The following is a 19,555-nucleotide window of genomic DNA, read 5'->3' on the forward strand; positions in this document are numbered from 1 at the left end:
CCTTTCCTGACCAGGAGGCGCAGGCTCTCCCTGTCTCTGGCCTGGGTGGGAGTTGGGGGGCCTACCCCCACCCAATGGAGGCCTATCCAGTACCTTTATTTCTTGGTGCCTAAATCAGCCAAGCCCCAGTCTTTTCCGGCTCTCACTTCCTTGTCACTTTGCTAAGTAATAATTTCCATGTCCGATTCCATTTCTTTCTAGTTCTGGAACCTCTAAGCTATCAGCAAGAGGATAGTTCACATGAAAACTAATTACACAAAATCAATATTTAATCACAGACCAACAACCTGATCCTGCAGAAAAATCCTTTTAAAACTCCACCACCCTGTACAAATACTTCTTCCCGATGCTTATTTATGGACTCCATTTTTGGTGGGGGTAATTTTGATTTTTAATTTCAAAAAGAAAAAATATCTGTAGACATCCACAACAGGAAGGTCCCAGGAAGGACCTTGGATCTGAGCTGGCTTCCGCTCTCTGAGTTTCAAAGTTGCAGGTTTTTATTGCTTGTTTTATTTGTATTCTTTTGGGGAGGGGAGTTATTTTCTCCCTCAAGAGACCCTGCTTCCCTCCTCCCCTCCCCCTAAGTGGAACCCATTTTCCTGGCATTTTGGCTCAGGAACACCCAGGGTCTGCTTTCCCAACAGCGACACGGGGGAGCAATGAATCCCTGTGCTCGCAACGTGGTAACTTTTCAACTCCTGCCTGCGACGGTGGAGTGCTTAATCTGAGGTTTTTAAATAAAAAGGGCTCAGGGGTTGGTTTTATTATAACGTTTATTTCATTTCAGATTTCATGCGCAATTTAGCAAACGCTAGACAGACTTGGATGATAAACACTTTCTTTTGTGGGGGGAAAAGGCATTTTTATACACCATGCTTAATTTTATTTAGATTTAATAGTGATATCGGGGCACTTCAAAGAATGTTCTTTCTTTTTCCCCTCCCCTTCTCCGACGAATGCTGGTTTGCTAGCAAAATCACCTCGTGCTATTTTATGGCAAGGGAAATTACAGGCCTTCTCCCCCTTCCTCCCTTACACGCACTTTAGGGAGGAAAATACACGCAGGCACACAGAATAAACATCTTCTCCACTCTCCATCCCCTCTAAACTCCCAACTTCTAATTGCAAGATAGATTTCAGCCTCAGTGGGGATCAGTAAGATCTAAACATTTTAACTAAGATTATTGGGATAAATATTTCATAAAGAGAAGGGCAGATATTAAATTACTCCTATTGATTTTAGTATCACAACCCAATTCCGTTCCTTGGCCTCTTCAGTTTAATTGATCTCTTAAGGAGGCCAACCTCGCGCCCGGAGAGGGCCTGGGCCTTGGCCCGGGTGTCCGGAGGAGGCTGCTCCCCCGGGCGGGCGCGCCCTATGCGCACGGGTCTTCTCGAAGCTCCTAGCCGCCTCGCGGCTCTGGCTCTGCGTTCATTCGACGTGCACCCCTCAGTCCCCCACAAGTAGCCGAATGGTTATGGCTTCTCCGGGCGGAAGCCTGCGACTGAAAACGGGGAGCCCCAGAGTGCGCGGGTAGAGAACAATTGTGCGCGCCCTAGTGAGGAGGAGTGAGCAGGCGCCCGGGCCTTTCGAGCGGAACCCTAACTTCGGGGTTCCCCGTTTGCTTCCACCTCCAGAAAAATCCGAGGGCCGGCTGACTTGGGTGCCACTAGTAGGCAGACAGCGGTGGAGAACCGTGGGTTCGCCCCGGGGTTGAAGCGCAGTTGACTGTTTGCGACTTTCCGTGGCGAGTCCAAGAGCTTTGCTCGGCGACCCTATTGTCTAAGCGCCCCGCACCGCTTACCGCCCACCTCCCCGCCCCCTGCCCAACCCGCAGGTCTCTCTCCAGTTAGGGGTGGGGAGTTGGGAACTGTGTGAGTGGGAAGGGGGTGAACAAAGCCAAGAGCCCACCATTCTCCGCCTGCGCCTCCTCCAGCCCAATGCGCCGGGAGGCCAGGGCGCTTCCCCCAGCGCACTGGCGTTGACCCCGAGGCAAAACCCGCGCGGGGTACCCGGGAGCTAGCGGAGTGCGGGTTCATGGCGGGGGCCTCGGCAGCCAGCAACCAGGACCACCTTAAGAGCGAGCCCCGCCCCGGGCCCGGAGCTCGGGCTGCGCTGATTGGTGCAAATGTAATGGCTGAAATTGATTGCTGAAATGCAAAACTTGTTGCTGCTTCTCCCGGCGCTGGGCGAGAAGCAGACACCGAGAGGGGAGCCGAGACCCTCGGAACGCCCCACGCAGAGCCCCCCCGCCAGCCAGCAGAGGGGTGCGCGGACCCCCCCAGGACTGCCCCCCCCCATTCCGGGCTCCTAGAGCGTAGCCGGAACGCCTCAACCCGATCGCCTAGCCTGGCCCCCCAACCCGCGTATGCCCCCCTCCTCGGGTCCGAGGGGGACTCGTGAAGCACCTCGGCTTGGAGGCAGGGAACCCGAGCTTCGGAGCGACCCAACCTCTCGACTCGCTGCCCGCCCGCGCCTGGAAGCGGGCGCGGAGACCCCGCGAACTCAGAGACCGAACAGACAAGGACAGAAGCGGCAGGCGGCGGACGTGGCCGCGAAGCGGCGCGCCGGGGTGCAGCGCACCCGCCGCGGAGCAGGGGAACCGCGCCTTCCCTCAAACCTGGGCTCCAACCCCGGGCGCCTGCTGCCTCCCCAGCCCAGCTGCGCCCTCGGCTCAGGGCCCGCACCCGTGATGCCGAGCGGAGCCTCCAGCCTTCCGACCCGCTGAAGAAGCAGTAGCTGCTTGCTCGGGGCCGACGGAGACTGTGCGAGCGGACAGTGCTCGGCGGAGGCTCGGGCTGCGGAGCGCGGGGACTCCGGGGGGAGGGGGGAGGGACCGTTCTGTCCATGCCTGGGCGCCAGCCACGGCTTTGAAAGGTCTCCCTGCTCGGCCCCTTAGCAGCTCCGCCACGGACTCCGGGAGGCTTCGGGAGACGTCCTGGGGCTTCCCACCCGACCCGATCGGACTTAAGAAGGTGATCGCTCTGCTCTCCCTTCCTTCCCGCCTCCTTCCCCCGACTTAACTTTTTGTCTCCACTCGCCCGCAGCTCCGTCCCCTCCGCGCAAACCCACCCGCGGCTGTACCAACCGCTGGGGCATGGGCCCCCCAACACGGCTCCCCGAGGCCCCGCGGCACCGCAAGATGTGAGAGGCCCGGGTCCGGCAGAGCCAGAGCTTCGGGAGAGGAGCTGATAACCCCCAGCCTCCACACGCCAGGCGAGGTGGCGGTGCGCACTGCACCCCCGCGGTGCTGAGCGTCCCAGAGCGCCCAACCCTGGGCCGGAACGTTTAGCTGGCCGGAGGCGCGCCGCGGAGAGCAGGCTGTCATGCCCTATTGATCCCCCCGCCCCCTGCCAAGTATGTTTGGGCTGGACCAATTCGAGCCCCAGATCAACAGCAGGAACGCTGGCCAGGGCGAGAGGAACTTTAACGAGGCCGGACTAAGCATGAATGCCCACTTTAAGGCCCCGGCTTTCCACGCGGGGGGACCCCCTGGCCCCGTGGACCCTGCCATGAGCGCGCTGGGCGAGCCCCCGATCTTGAGCATGAACATGGAGCCTTACGGCTTCCACGCGCGTGGCCACTCGGAGTTGCACGCGGGGGGGCTGCAGGCGCAGCCGGTGCACGGATTCTTTGGAGGCCAGCAGCCGCACCACGGCCACCCGGGAGGCCACCACCCCCACCAACATCACCCCCACTTTGGGGGCAACTTCGGTGGCCCGGACCCAGGGGCCTCATGCCTGCACGGGGGTCGCCTACTTGGCTACGGCGGCGCCGCCGGCGGCCTGGGCAGCCAGCCGCCCTTCGCGGAGGGTTATGACCACATGGCGGAGAGCCAGGGGCCGGAGAGCTTCGGCCCGCAGCGACCCGGGAACCTCCCGGACTTCCACAGTTCGGGCGCCTCGGGTCATGCGGTGCCTGCCCCATGCTTGCCGCTGGACCAGAGCCCTAACCGAGCCGCCTCCTTTCACGGCCTGCCCACCTCCAGCGGCTCCGATTCCCACAGTCTGGAGCCTCGAAGGGTGGCGAACCCAGGTGCCGTCGACTCGCTGGAATACAATTACCCTGGCGAGGCGCCCTCGGGACATTTCGACTTGTTTTCGCCCTCTGATTCCGAGGGGCAGCTGCCTCATTATGCGGCGGGGCGCCAGGTTCCCGGCAGCTCTTTCCCGGGTGCCTCGGCCATGCCCAGAGCTGCAGGCATGGTGGGCTTATCCAAAATGCACGCGCAGCAGCAGCAGCAGCAGCAGCAGCAGCAACAGCAGCAACAGCAGCAGCAGCAACAGCAGCAGCAGCACGGCGTGTTCTTCGAGAGGTTCAGCGGGGCCCGCAAGATGCCCGTGGGGCTGGAGCCGGGAGTAGGTTCCAGGCACCCGTTGATGCAACCTCCCCAGCAGGCCCCACCGCCCCCTCCGCAGCAGCCCCCGCAGCCGCCGCAGCAACCCCAGCCGCAGCCGCCGCCGCCGCCGCCGCCGCCACCCGGGCTTCTGGTCCGACAAAATTCGTGCCCGCCTGCGCTCCCGCGGCCCCAGCAGGGCGAGGCGGGCACGCCCAGCGGCGGCCTGCAGGACGGGGGCCCCATGCTGCCCAGTCAGCACGCACAGTTCGAGTACCCCATCCATCGGCTGGAGAACCGGAACATGCACCCGTATTCGGAGCCCGTGTTCAACATGCAGCACCCCCCTCCCCAGCAGGCGCCCAACCAGCGGCTGCAGCATTTTGACGCGCCCCCCTACATGAATGTGGCCAAGAGGCCGCGCTTTGACTTCCCGGGCAGCGCGGGAATGGACCGCTGCGCTTCGTGGAACGGCAACATGCACAACGGCGCGCTGGACAACCACCTCTCGCCCTCCGCCTATTCGGGCCTACCGGGCGAGTTCACGCCGCCTGTGCCCGATAGCTTCCCCTCAGGGCCACCCCTGCAGCATCCTGCCCCGGACCACCAGTCCCTGCAGCAGCAGCAGCAGCAGCAGCAACAGCAGCAGCAGCAGCAGCAGCAGCAGCAGCAGCAGCAGCAGCAGCAGCGCCAAAACGCGGCCCTCATGATTAAGCAGATGGCGTCGCGGAATCAGCAGCAGAGGCTGCGCCAGCCCAACCTGGTCCAGCTAGGCCACCCTGGGGACGTGGGCCAGGGCGGCCTGGTACACAGCGGCCCGGTTGGCGGCTTGGGCCAGCCTAACTTTGAGCGCGAAAGCGCCGGCGCGGGCGCGGGGCGCCTGGGCACTTTCGAGCAGCAGGCGCCTCACTTGGCTCAGGAGAGCGCGTGGTTCCCAGGGCCGCACCCGCCGCCGGGGGACCTGCTGCCCCGTAGGATGGGTGGCTCAGGCCTGCCGGCTGACTGCGGCCCGCACGACCAGGGCCTGGCGCCTCCCCCTCCCCCCGGTGGTTCCGGAGTGCTGTTCCGTGGCCCTCTGCAGGAGCCGCTGAGGATGCCCGGAGAGGGCCACGTGCCCGCGCTGCCCTCCCCCGGCCTGCAGTTCGGCGGCAGCCTGGCGGGTCTGGGCCAACTGCAGTCGCCAGGGGCTGGGGTGGGACTGCCCAGCGCTCCCTCCGAGCGCCGACCCCCGCCGCCGGATTTCACCGCACCAGCGCTCGGGGGCCAGCCTGGCTTCCCATTCAGCGCGGCGAACCGGCAGGCCACGCCGCACAGCGGCCCAGGCGTGAACTCGCCGCCGAGCGCGGGCGGGGGCGGCGGCAGCACGGGCGGTGGCAGCGGAGGGGGCGCCTACCCGCCGCAGCCTGATTTCCAGTCCAGCCAGCGCACCTCGGCCAGTAAGCTGGGCGCGCTGTCGCTGGGTTCCTTCAACAAGCCCAGCTCCAAGGACAACCTGTTCGGCCAGAGCTGCCTGGCTGCACTCTCCACCGCCTGCCAGAACATGATCGCCAGCCTCGGGGCCCCCAACCTCAACGTGACCTTTAACAAGAAGAACCCGCCCGAGGGCAAGAGGAAACTGAGCCAGAACGAGACCGACGGCACGGCTGTGGCCGGCAACCCGGGCTCGGATTACTTCCCCGGAGGGACTGCCCCTGGGGCCCCAGGGCCTGGAGGCCCGTCGGGGACTAGTAACAGCGGCTCCAAAGCCCCAGGGCCGCCCAACCCGCCTGCCCAAGGGGACGGCACCAGCCTCTCCCCAAACTACACCCTGGAGTCCACGTCTGGGAATGATGGCAAGCCGGTCCCCGGGGGCGGCGGCCGGGGACGGGGTCGAAGAAAAAGGGACAGTGGTCACGTGAGCCCTGGGACATTTTTCGACAAGTATTCGGCAGCGCCAGACAGTGGGGGCGCACCTGGGGTGAGCCCAGGGCAGCAGCAGGCACCTGGCGCAGCCGTCGGGGGAAGCTCCACGAGCGAGGCTCGCGGGGCTCCTACGCCTCACGAGAAAGCGCTCACGTCACCGTCGTGGGGGAAGGGGGCCGAGTTGCTCCTGGGGGACCAGCAGGACCTCATGGCTTCCCTGGACGGCGGGGCCAAGTCGGACGGTAGTTCGCCGCACGTGGGCGAGTTTGCCTCGGACGAAGTGAGCACCAGTTACGCCAACGAGGACGAGGTGTCATCCAGCTCCGACAACCCCCCAGCCCTGGCCAAAGCGAGTAGGAGCCCCCTGGTGACAGGCTCGCCCAAACTCCCTCCGCGTGGGGTGGGCGCTGGGGAGCATGGACCGAAGGCGCCCCCGCCCCCCCTCGGCCTGGGCATCATGTCTACCTCTACCTCCACCCCTGACAGCTATGGCAGCGGGGGCGCGGGCCACCCTGGCACGCCGGGCCTGGAGCAGGTCCGGACCCCAACGAGCAGCGGCGGCGCGCCACCCCCGGATGAGATACACCCCCTGGAGATCCTCCAGGCGCAGATCCAGCTGCAGAGGCAGCAGTTCAGCATCTCTGAGGACCAGCCCCTGGGGCTCAAGGGTGGCAAGAAGGGTGAGTGCACTGTTGGGTCCTCTGGTGCGCAGAATGGTGACAGTGAGCTGGGCAGCTGCTGCTCTGAGGCGGTTAAGAGCGCCATGAGCACCATCGACCTGGACTCGCTAATGGCAGAGCACAGCGCCACCTGGTACATGCCTGCCGACAAGGCCTTGGTGGACGGCGCAGAAGACGACAAGACGCTGGCGCCTTGGGAGAAGGCCAAACCCCAGAACCCCAACAGCAAAGAAGGTATATGCCCTTGTTCCCATCTCATCTCCCCCCGGAGGCCAACCCCCCACTGCAGGCCTTAGCCTAGCCTTGAGTGGTCCATTGGAGGGGATGATCCCTTGGGGTTAGGAGGAGCCCCAGGCTCTCTTAATGCCCAGCTCAGGGGTGGACACCATCCCTTTGGTTACAGCAAGGACTCTGCGGGCAGATCCCCCCACTTCCATCCCCCACCCTTCCCCGCCGGGCACTGCTATCAGGTGGATTCTATTTCCACACCGAGGTCGGAACTTTGATGGCAGCCCTGTGGGCATTATTTCAGGGTCCCTTTACCAAGTTTCAGCTGAGTTGCTGGGTGCTCAGAGGACAAGCCCAGGCCCTTTCCTTTCACACCAAGACCACTCCTCACGCTTAACACTCGGGCTGGTTCTACTTTGTGGGAGTTGTGTGCCTGCCTCTACACCCCGCCCCCCCGACTTTCCTGGCAGGACACCTGGGAACTTGTGTTAATAACCTTCCCACCTTATCCTAGGCAGCCAACCTCCAGCTTGAGTTTCCTTCCATGTGCCAGCATCTTTAGAAAAAAAAAAAGTTACCAGGTGCTGGTGTCAGCAGCATCACTCCAAGGCAATGCCTAATTTGACATTTGTTCCTAATGAATAGCTGTTTTGTCTCTTCTTAACTATTAAGGTTTCATGGAAACCTGGAGACCTGTCTGGTTGTAGGAGGCAGGCAGGCTTTTCCTGGTTGCATCTCCTTGACATTCGGGTTGGGGGGTTGCTGGGGCTGGGGTGGAGTCTCTGCTTGGCGGAGACCGGACGACTCAGCTGCGGCATCGTCTGTGTATGGGGTTATGGATATATAGTCTTAAGACACAAAGGACCCGCGTTTGTCAATATCTCGCCTGGCTTTGGTGACAGATGTCTGGTCCCAGCTCTTGTTTGCATTCTAAGCACTCCCTCCCCACCGGGCCTGGAGGCCTTTAAGGTGGGTGGGGTGGGGGTTAGTAAAGGGACAGCCATTGCAAGTTAAAGTCATAACAATTTTGTCTTTACATCGTAAGAGGATGGGACTGCAGTAGATAACCGTTTCATTTTAACAGGCCCTTTCTTTTTTCCACACATAATTGCTTCTTAAAATTAATATCATACATCTCCCCTCACTAACCCCCCAGCCCCCACAATTCCTACCTTTTTCTTTTAAACCCTTGATGCCTTCCCTAGGTTTGGGGCGCGGGGGGTGGCGGGGGATGCTGACTATTACCATGGAACCAGCGGCTGCCCATTGAACCTGTCTTTAAAAAACAGACATCCTCTGATTCTTGCTCTCTCTTAGAGTTCTTCCTCTCTGTCTTCTTTGGCCTGGGCCTCCTGCCCCTGAGTTTAAGGTGCGGGTAGGTTTTAGGAGAATGGGCTGGAGGAGGAGGAAGAAGAAGGAGTGGGGAGGGGAAGCGCGGCCCCCGGACTTGGGTGGCTCAGAACTCCGGGCTTTCACCGCTGCCTGCCGTCCTGGGTAGGTCGTCCTGGATAGCGTTCCCGCTTAGGTTTTTCTAATTCATGAATGCGGCCTCCCCGCTTTTCTCTTTGTTCGCCTACTGCCCAGCCTGGGACGCTGCTCTCTCATTTGATGCCTGCTGCTTAGCATGCACGGCAGACCCTGCGGCCAACATCAGCATTCTCCGGGCTTCTCCCAGGCAAGGCCATAAATTGGTTAGTTTGGGACCCTCCGCTTCTTCTCCCTGGTTTTTCCCCCCCTTCCTTTTTAAAATGGACTTGGACATAGCATCCTGTTTGCCCAGCTCTTGGCCACCCTCCCCACCCCAGTCTCTTTTATTTTCTTGTACACAACATCTCGATCCTACCCCGATCGATAGCTGGTTAGCACAAATCCCAGCCCCTGTCACTTCTACCTGGCTTGGCCAGGCTGCCCCTCCCCCGCCCCTCCAGCCCTCCCCCTTCCTTGTAATTAAGAACATATTGGCCAAAATAGGGTGAGAAAAGTTTCTTAAGAGCCCCTGATTTCGAGAATTAATATAGAAAAACCAGTAGCCCTCGGCCTGTGTGCCTTCTGAAGGTCCTTCGTAGATGAGGTCCGGAGGAATCGAGTGGTTTTAAGATTTTTTTAAAAGGTGTCACAGAGCCCTCTTGCCAGGGGTCCCCCTAACCTTCCTTCCCGGAAGGAAAAAAAAAAGATGCAGCCTGTGAATGAAGAGATGTCATTAAAGATACATTTTGTTTTGTTTTGTTTGTTTCATTATCACAGTCAGAGGAGCAAAAATATTTTTTTGGAAGCAGATGCTAGTCACTTGAGGGTTGATTCGCCCTGTAAGCTAAAGGCAGCCCTCCCTTGCCCAAGGGGGAGGACAGGGGTGGGGGGACGGGGACTTCTTTCTGGACAGGATGGGCTGGGGACTGGGACGGGCTGCGGGGCTGGCCTCCTTAGCAGCCTCGCAGGGACACCCACTTGACCTCCTTTGTTTTCCATTCTGTGATGTGGGAAGGGCAGTTTCCTAGATAAAGCCCCGAATTGAGGTCACTCAGAGCTTCGGCAGCCTTGGGGCTGCTAGTTAAGGCTTTATAAGGTATCTGCATCAGATTCCTGCTCCCTTACTGGTAGTAAATAAGGATGATTAAACTTTTCATTATGATAACACCCTGCAGTTCCATCTGTACATGTTGTATAAATAGGTACACAGAGCCTTCAACAGCCCCCCGAGTCCCCTGGCTGAAAATCAGTGAAGTGTGCCACTTCAAAATAGAGGTGAAAAAAAAATTTTAAAGTACAACGTCCTGCTTGTCCTTAAACACATGCCCCATGGGCCCATCGGCCACGAAATGGGGTGTCCAGCCGCTTTGAACATCCCTTCTGGAGGTCCCAGCCCCCAGCCAACCCCTTCCCTCCCACCCCCTTTCAGGCAAAGCCCGTTTTTATAATGATATTTTATTTTGTCACGCCGTAAAACATGCCAGTACTAATGTGATTAAATATTAACACCGTTTCTGAAATTCTTCGCTCCGATGACAAAGTACGAGTCGGTATTTAACAAAATGATCTGTGCTCGGATTGGTGAGAACGGATCAGTCTTCAGACCCGCACAAGCCGTGTAGTCGGTGGGACGTGCCCAGATTGTCTTATGGGGTTTAGATGTCCTTTGGAGGGGAGGGAACTCAAATGGCAAGTTGTAGTTCTGGCAAAGGCCAGACCCGAATCATGTGTGATGATGATTTTTTTTTTTTAAACCAGGTAAGCGGGCTTCTCCAAATTTTGCTTCTCCTGACTTCTTAACCCATCCAACAACTTTTATATAATGAAACTCCTCATCTCCTCTTGAGGTTCTGTTTGCACAAAGTTGGGGGCGGAGGTGGGAAAGGGTGAAATTGTGCGGAGGGATGGGGAGGGCAGAAAAACCAGCCTGAGTTTGGCCCTCTTCAGACATCTGTTAGATCAGCAAGGACGACACGGATTTGAGAGGAGTTGGCAAAATCGTCCACTGATCTTGGTAATAGGTGTGTGGCTGCGGAGGAATTCCAAAACAGAGAAGGAGGGAAAATGAGGAATTGTAGATAAGGGCGTATTCAGTCTGAAAAAGGCCGTTTAGCCCCCTCCTGTCCCTGACGGTTTTCAAAACTTGAATTAACTGTTTTCCTTACTAAGTTGATCTTGCCAAACTTCCACTCCGTGGCTTGCTCTCTGTCCTGAAATCTGGAGTGGTCCAGAAACGTTCCTTCGCACACATTGAAATAGAAGAGGGCTCCATGTACACTGTGCATGCAATCCTGCCCTTTTTGGAAGTATGATATTTTTACAGTAATGCGGGAGAAATTTTTGGAATTTTATCCCTCTCGGAATGTGCCGGTCGGAACTCAGTAAGCAGTACTGAGAAAGAGTGGGCAGGCAGCATTTGGACACTGAGTTTCCTTAGACGTGGGGGCAAGCTTGGGGGAGGAGGGAGGCCCCAGTGCTCTTTCCTGAGTAGTTTCCCCCACTCCTCACGGCGGCGTGGAGAAAATTTTTTCGGCTCACTCAGGCTTGTTTCGGGAAGGCAAGGAGCCTTGCCTTCCCGTTTTCCTGCGAAATCACCCAGCATGGGTTGCATGCCTTCCTGTGACTTTTGCCCACCCCCCTCAAGATGTAACCCAAAACTTTGCAGGTGTTAATCAGGGGCAATGTAAACAGATAGGAGCCCCCTTTGTAGAGCTGACGCTCTGGCCTGCTTGCTCCCTGGCTAGTTCTGGATGCACTACTACTGTTCTTTGGTGCTTGTTTCATATTTCATGGTTGTAATAAACCCGTCTCCTTTGCCCGCCTCCCGTCATAAAACCCCAACCTAGCGTACATCTGCAATTATACATTTCTACTAAATATTAATAAAGGACAGGGATTTTTGAGGGTTTGAAGCTTATCGGTGTTGAACTTGTTAATGGCTTCCACCACTGGATTTTTCTGACTGTTTTGATTTTAAGTAGCTGCTGCCTTCTGATATATCTGTGTTGACCCATGTTCATAGTTGCACATATATATGTGAATATATAAATAGATACAATTTTTGTAGATCCAAGGGCTTTCCTCAAGGATTGCTTTCTTTAATATCAATTCATTTACATTTCTTGTGGGGCCCTTCAGACCGGAAGTAAGGAGCTGTTGAAATGTACTTCTGTTTTACCGAGGTTTCTAGGAAGGGAGTGAGGGCTGGTAAATCTAATAGCTCTTTCTAGCAATGAAATTCTATGATTCCTGATACGATTTTGTTTGCCTGACAGAGGTATTTAAATTTCCACAAAGAATCTTAATAGGGCCTGAAAATCTTAATAGGTCCTGAAAAATAGATCCTGCCCTTACCAAGAAGTTACCCGATATTCTCTGCTGATATAAAATATACATCTTAAATAAATAGCCCAGGAGGACCAGGTGAAACTGGAGGAGGGAAATTCTTCCCACTCTGGCGGGACAAACTTGAACGTATCCTTGGGATCTCACAGGATCTCCTGGACTCATTTCGTGCTGGTGCGGAGAGTAAAATCATCTCTCTCCACTTGAGTGACAGTCGTGTTAGGGTCACGTTTTTTGCCCAGGGAATGATCTGGTTTGCCAAAGGCATTTAGGAGATAAATATTCCTGGTAAGGAATACTGTATTTACCTCTGGTTAATTTTAGAGGATAAAAAGCTATAGCTTTTATGTCACGGGATCAAATGTCTGGGCAATGTACAAGGGCAACCAGGCTTCCCAGCAAATTATGGTATAAAACCCCAACCCTTCTGATGCCAGAGGGGATCTGGGTCTGTCTGCCCCACCCCCCCATAACTGAGTGGGTGTACTTTATGCCCTTCCCTCTCTGTCCTCCCGTTTATTCCACCCAAATATCCAGTCTGGAGGGTCTGGAATAACCAGCTTCATCCTTTTGACTCAAGTTGGGATTTTTGACTTGCCGAGCGATGTGTTTGTTTTAGGACGATGCCTATTTTTAGGCCCAACTTGGGTGGACAGATTTGAGTGTGGGTTTTGATTGCTGGTGGCGGAGATGTTGGTATATACATGAGTGCGTGATTGAGAAGAGAGACATTTGGTGGAAATTTTTCAAGCTTCCTTACCTTCTCGAACCCACGGAAGCCAAAGGAAGTGGTCTGGGGGCCGGCTTGAAGGAATGTGGCCGAGGTGGGTGTCGGCTCGGGATCTGCCCGCAGCCCACGAGAGGAAAGCAGGGCCCCTTGCAATTCAGTGTGTGAAGGAGGCCCCCCTCCGTCCCCCACGCCCCACCCCTGCACAAGAACATATACATATGCATGGCCAAGTGTATTTCCATCAAATCATCCAGCCACTCCTCCACTTTACCCTTAATCTGCTTTCCCAAGGCAAGTGGGGAAAGGAGCTAAACCTTCAGTTTCAATGGCGTTAGCTGACAGGTTCTGATTCTGTAAAGGACTGAATGAGCGCAAGTCCTAAAAATAGACAGAGGATTTTGAAGATCCTAATTGCGAAATCTCGGCCTCCTGGGCCTCCTGGGCTGTGGGTGACTTTGATCTGGAGTATTTTGGTAGCAGACACGCATCTCCCCTTGCTGGGTTTTGTGCGTGAGCGTGAGCGTGTGCATGGAGGTGTCTCGCTGGTTGAGTTCAGCTGACACCACTCTCCAGCCAGGAGAGGAATCTTTGAATCGGTGCCCACCCCGCCTTCCCCCTGCTCCTCTCCCGCCCTCCCCCTCCCAGTTGTGGGAAGCAGACGCTGCTTCTCATTTATGGAAATTCCTCTCCTTCATTGTAATCTTTTGGTACCAACATGGAGGAGACGATGCTGGGCTTTCGAATTAGTCACAGCCTTGCCTTCGGGGACCCTCTGTGTCCTGACACACTAGAGCTCCACTGACAGTTCCCAACTCCATGCCACGCGGGGCCCTGGGAAACTCTGAATGGGACCCGAAGGAAGAGATGGTTCTGGGACCCTGGCACCTTTTGCCCCATGGGCAGCCCAGCGAGGGGGGGCCCTGAGCATTTTCTGATGTCTTGAAATGATGCGACAAGAGGTACCACGCCTCAGCAGGGTAGCCGTTACTGGAGAGATGAGAGAGAAGGTGGCCTGAGTCACAGCATGTCTATGGGGGGCAACAACTCCAGACTTACTCTGTGCCCAGGATGGAAAGGCAGAGTGCAGTTATGGTGCTGTGAGTGCGGGCGGCTGTTTGAGAGACAGCATACTCTCGGGGTGTAATTCTGATAGGACAAGAGTCCCGCTTTGTTTGCTGGTCTGCATTTTAATCAGCGTCCTCCAAGGTTTGGGAAGCAAAGGAAGGGTCTGTTCCAACATGGTATTTACCCGGAAAGGACCCGGGAGAGGAGGCAGTGGAGAAACTTTGTCAGGGGTTTCCCCATGCCTTGAAATCTGAGGGGCTGTTTCGGGTTCTTGATAGCTTTGAGCTTTGGCCCGATGAGGCCACATTGGACTGCCCTCCCTCCCCCGGTACCTAATGGGTGTGTGTGTTGGTGTGTTGGGGGGTCCATAGATCTACGGTATCATCCCAAATTCCCGTTCTCCCTCCTGGCTGAGAAAACCTTTTCCTTGCAAAGCTGGATCAGAGAGAGAACTTTATAGCGATCGTGTGCATCTCCTTCCATGGTTTACACATCATCTTATGGACCCAAATGCCCTTTTAAACATAAAGGCAATTGAATTGAACTGTTCGGAGGTCTGAGTGCATTCGCAATAACCTACTGGCTCTCTCTGCATGTCCCAGAAGGAACATCTAACACGGAATAGATTTGTCCAAAAAATGGGAAAACCTACAGCAAACATCCTAACACACTCACCTTGTAAGAAATAAGTCATTTAGTGTACTGATCTTTAAAGTTCAGGGGTCCAGCAAACTCAGCCTGCCCCCCTCTTCCCTAATTGTTACTAGGATCCACTGTGTGACCCAAAGCCTCTGTCTTCCTTCCCACTTTCCACCTCTCTGTGGAAGATCTTGGGCACCTCGTGAACTGTTTGGCCCTGGGATTCCAATCCCTCCAGTGGTCCCTGGTTTTCTGGATTGCAGACTTACTTATCTGTGCCAGGGTTTGGTTTGCGTGAAGGAAATGTGCTGGACAGGGGTTTAGGGAAACAGAGAGACCCTTGGGCAAAGCCATAGTTGGGGCCCCTGACTGTGGACATCTTTGGAAAGTCGAGGGCTTCGAAGACCCACCCCCCTGCCCCCTGCCGCCTCAGAGGGAACCAGGTCTTGCTTTTATCCGGCATGTCTCTGAAACTATCTCCACGGTTACTCAGCAATAGACAGTGATTGTCATGCCTTTGGAGGAAGCGCGGACTGACTCTGGTGTTGAGGCACTTGGCCACCCCCGCGTTCCCCTTTTCCCTCTTCCAGCAGCCTGTCTTGGGGGAACAAAGTGGCTCGTAGAGGCGTTTGATTCTGAGGATTTAAAATTAGGTTTCCTTCTCGTTGCTGATAGTGATTTAAAAAGAGTTTGGGCACCAAGATTTAATTTGATCTGAAAGCTCGGGTCCGAAGTGGCATTGGAACAAACCCTGGTCTCGGGCCGTTCTGAGCAGCTGGCTTAGTGTGGCGTGTCTGGGGAAACCCGTCTGTCCCAAAGTTGAGGGCCGCAGTGTAGCGTTCCTGGTTGTATTTGGGAGCTCCTGGAACGTGAGGTGACAGCTAATGAGTGAACCCCTCCATATACACTTGCATGCACACACACACACACACACAACGGGCGCGTGCACACATACAGGCACACACACACGGGCATATGCACACACACAGGCACACACACAGGCACACACACACGGGCGCATGCACACACACAGGCACACACACACGGGCGCGTGCACACACACAGGCACACACAGGCTCACACACACACGGGCGCGTGCACACACACAGGCACACACCAACACCCTGCTCCCTATCCATCCAGTCATCCTGGGCAGGGTGGGATGTCAAAAAGAGATGACCTTTTTCAGTTACCGTGAAGCAGTGTTTTCAAACGCCCTTGGATCTTCGAACGCAAGTATTGTCGAATGATTGGCAACGACCACTAGGAATAAAATACTTTGGAGGAACCATCTTATGATCAGAGCGGGGGTGGGGAGTCCGAAGAAAACATAGCCTTCTTTGAAATCTCCCAAGCTCAGCCTTCCAGCGAAGGTGACGGGTTGGTTGGGAACTCACTGAGAAATGAGGGGGTTCCACCCCGGCCGCGTGGACTGTTCGAAAAGTCCTCGCGAACATCAGGGTCCCCAGGCCTCATGTGTATATTCCGCTCTCTTTTCCTGTGAGAAAAACACCCCTCTTTGGGAAGACTGAGATCCGGGAGTGGTGTATTTTCTCGGGGCGGAGGGGGGCGGCTAGTAGAGGGGTGGGCGGAGCAGGGAAGAAGCGTGTCCATATGAATCAGAATGTTATTTACCAATATTTGGGGTTTCAGGAGTGGCAAATGATTTCTAAATGTGGAAGTCATTTATAGAACACTTCCTGGGCAAGGCTGGGGGTGAGCGAATTGTTTGGGGGCTGTCGTCGGCCATCGCAAAAGCACGCCAAGTTATGGTTTGAGCTTCCCCGTGACCACAGATTTTGGGGGGTAACATAGACGTGGAGGACCCAGTGTGGACTGATGACCGAATGGTGGGTCCGTTAGCAATTAGAGCCCTATTTTGTTTAGATAGTGGCACGGGGTGTGGGGTGGGAGGGGTGCGTGTGGAGGATGAAGACCCACATGGGCCCTGGGTGCGTCAAGGCCTTGTAATATGCCTGTGGCCACCTTTTCCTACAGAAGAGTTGGCCCCATGTGGCCTGTTGCAGATGCACCAAGTTTCGAAGATGAGCCCAGACCTTTCCATTAAAGAGGGATGATGGGAGTGGGAAAAAGGAGAGACCTTTCCCCTGGTGACCCCATAAGGTGACACTGAGGCTTCCTTCCCAGCACCCAGCCACTTTGGTGATAATCTTGCCTTTCATAGACCTCTCAGGCAGGTCCCACTGCTTTGAAACGCAAGCAGCGCCCTCCTACACAATGTATATTTTTTTCCCCCTTTTTCTGAATGGTAGGCAAAAACGGAACGAAAGTCAGTGATGAATTCAGCAACAGGAAGATCTCCCTGACTTGAGATAAGCCAAGTGGGGAAAGGAGCTGCAGACATTCAGGTCTCCTCTCTCTTCCTCTTCAGGAGACCCCCGGCCCAGCCATCGGCAGCCTGGAGTGCTTTTGTAGGGAGGCCTAATTGGCTCAAAACAAATTGACCATTTTCAACCCCTGCAATATAACTTTTGGTGGTTGTTTAGTATTTGAGGGAAGAGAGGCGGTGGCCCAAAATTTGGCTTTTTTAAACAAGAGCAATTTCACGATCCTTATGCCGTGACTATTTCTAAATTGTCTGGGCATAAAGCCTTTTGCTGGATTCTGCTTGTGCGTGCTTACCATACACACACACACACACACACACACACACAGGCCTGAGAAGTCTTCATAAGAAATGAGAAAATAAATGGGTTTCTTCCCCATCTGCACCCCCTGCCCGAAAAGAAGGCTCATACAAAGTTTTGGGTCCTTTCAGTTTTAAGTAGAAGCTTATTGATCTCCGTGTGGTCAATTTTTGGCGAATTTGTAATCCTGTTAGGCCCCCGGGAGAGGCATGATTAATTTACTTGTGCATTTCACTATTTGGGGTCAGTGTAGTTAATAAGCATTTATTTTGTGCTCAGTGTGAGAAGCATTTTTCTGGGATTACGATTGTGGGGGTGTGTGGGTGCGCGCGTGCGTGCGTGTGTGTGTCCGTGAGGCTGAACATGTACGGTAAGAGCCCCGGCTCCCCCAAGGCTGAATAAAGACCCCCAACTGCCGTTCCCACCACCTCCCCAGGACAGGAATAGAGAGAGGCGAGTGGCCCCTTCAGCCATCGCTTGTCGGGAAGGAGGCAGAAAAAGCCCAATTGTCCAGCAAACCCAGCCTCCCCAAAGAACGTGGATTTCCTCCTGGTGCCTTGGTCCCTGGAAAGTTTTCGAGCATTACTTCTTAACTAACTGGGAGCTGAGCGCTGATGTGGAGAAGACTTAGAATCGTAAACCTTTTTGGAGCACCCTCCGTGCTGCTGCTTTGACAAACAGTGGTGCTGGGATGTGCGCGTGCGGAACTTTTAGAAAAACGCATGGCTGGACTTCCAAAGAAGGAAGAAAAAGTATGTGTAAGTCTTGAAAGCTGGGACAAGGAAAAACAGAGCCAAACAGCCTGCAGCTTTGGCCTCTCCTAACGCTGAGTCTCAAAGGGGGACCGTGTGTCATCCTGATGGTGCGGGCTCTTTGGCCCGGAGTCTGTGGGTACCCTCCTCTTCCTCCCTGGGCTCTCCACAGCCTTCCTGTCTCTCCTCTTCCAGATGATGGGTTAAAATTCCACTTCTGTTATGATTGGCCTTTTTTTTTTTTTTTAAAGATGGGTCTTGGCCATCATGGTTTTTGAGCAAATGATTTCCCGAGTAACCCCGCAACCCCCATTTGCTTGATTCTACACACACCAGTTTTCATGGAGTCCTTGCCTTTGTGGAGCGAGGGCAGGACGGAGTGTTTTCGGCGCCAAGCCAGCCTGAAATGAACCTGAGTCACTGAGGAAACGGGCATTTGGAGAGATGAGGATACAATTTCTTTTTTTATGTGGGCCCGTTAAAGTCTAATGGACATTGGTGTCTGGCCTTAAATTTGGAGAGGGTCTTTATCTAACCCTTAAAACTAGAGTCGTTTCCTGTAATTACGACACCCCAGGCAAGATCACTAAATCTTTCAGAAGCTCATCTGGAAGACGGTGCGGGAGTGGCGGGGCGGTGGGGGGGGACAGAGGGGGCGCACACCTGTTACCTGGATCAGCTATAATTATGACATCTCTGGACTCCTGGTTTGAAAGGAAGAATTTATGGACCCAGCAGTGCCGGAAGAGAGCAGCCCGAGGCATTCTGTCTCCTGGCAGCGAAATCACAGCCACCTCCCCGCCTGCGTCCCCCTCCCCGCCCCCCCCCCAGCTTTGTGCCCATCACAGTCCCTGCATCTCTTTAATGAATTAATTTAGCTCCCCGACATTTGGTATTAAGTAAGTAGCTATTTTGGGAATCCAAGAGAGAAAGAACTAGAAGACTTTTTTTTTTTTAAACTCTTTGGAAAAAAAAGTGTTGCATTTTGAAGTTGGAGATGCCTGAGAATCCAGGCATGGCGTTGTGAAGGAGAACACATTTGGTGGGACGTGGCAGAATGTGGCAAAGCGGGCTGACCCCGTCCCTGCTGTGTTTTTGCTTCACTGAGGAGTGTTTTTTTCCAACTCCCCCCCCCCCCCAACGTTGTTAAGAACGGAGGAGGCCACAACCCCCAGACTCCATGCTGTTTGTTTGGAAGTATTGTTTGGATTACTCTCGCTTTTCAAATTGAGAGAAACTTAGTTTAATGGGAAAATAGCAGTATTACTATCTTGGTGTGTTTGCTTTAGCGTTTAAAAATAGTTTGTTTTCATATCCTGAATTTCATCCTTTCCTTGTTTGCTTGTCTGATGGGAACCCGTGAGAGCGTGTGCGTGCGTGTGTGTGATACCAGCACACACATCTGTCTGTACACACTCAGGCAGGCAAATGATTGCAGTCGTGCAACCAAAAATCAGTTGCAATTTCACAGCTGGTGCAAGAGACCCAGAGCATTTGCTTTTAACTTAAACCATCTTGTCCCCCTTCTTCCCCACCAGCACCCCACTACCAGCCTTCCCCTTCCATCTCCCTCAGCAACGTTTATTCCTTCCTTAAAAAAGGAATGCCGGGCCTGTTTGCGGAGGTCCCCGTTGGAATAGATTTTCAGGGGTTATGTATTAAATGTGTTTGAGGGTGATTTCAGCCCTCAGCCTGGTCGTCCCAGTACTAATGGTAGCAGGGCCTATTATAGGGAGGCAAAGAATATTGTAAATGGCTT

At 54.9% G+C, this 19,555-nt stretch overlaps 1 protein-coding gene across 1 annotated transcript in view; it reads left to right on the forward strand.

The window, feature by feature from the left end:
* Positions 1–1,796: 1,796 nt before the first annotated feature.
* The window catches only part of MN1 (MN1 proto-oncogene, transcriptional regulator), a 47,804-nt gene continuing 30,045 nt past the window's right edge, over positions 1,797–19,555 (forward strand). Inside the window, exon 1 of the mRNA XM_082697975.1 lies at positions 1,797–7,156. Within this exon, the coding sequence (XP_082554101.1) occupies positions 3,364–7,156 (3,793 nt within the window). The 5' untranslated portion in view covers positions 1,797–3,363. The remainder of the gene's footprint in view (positions 7,157–19,555) is intronic.

The sequence above is a fragment of the Mustela nivalis genome (assembly GCF_964662115.1).
Source record: "Mustela nivalis genome assembly, chromosome: 14".
In the NCBI taxonomy this organism is placed as follows: domain Eukaryota; kingdom Metazoa; phylum Chordata; class Mammalia; order Carnivora; family Mustelidae; genus Mustela; species Mustela nivalis.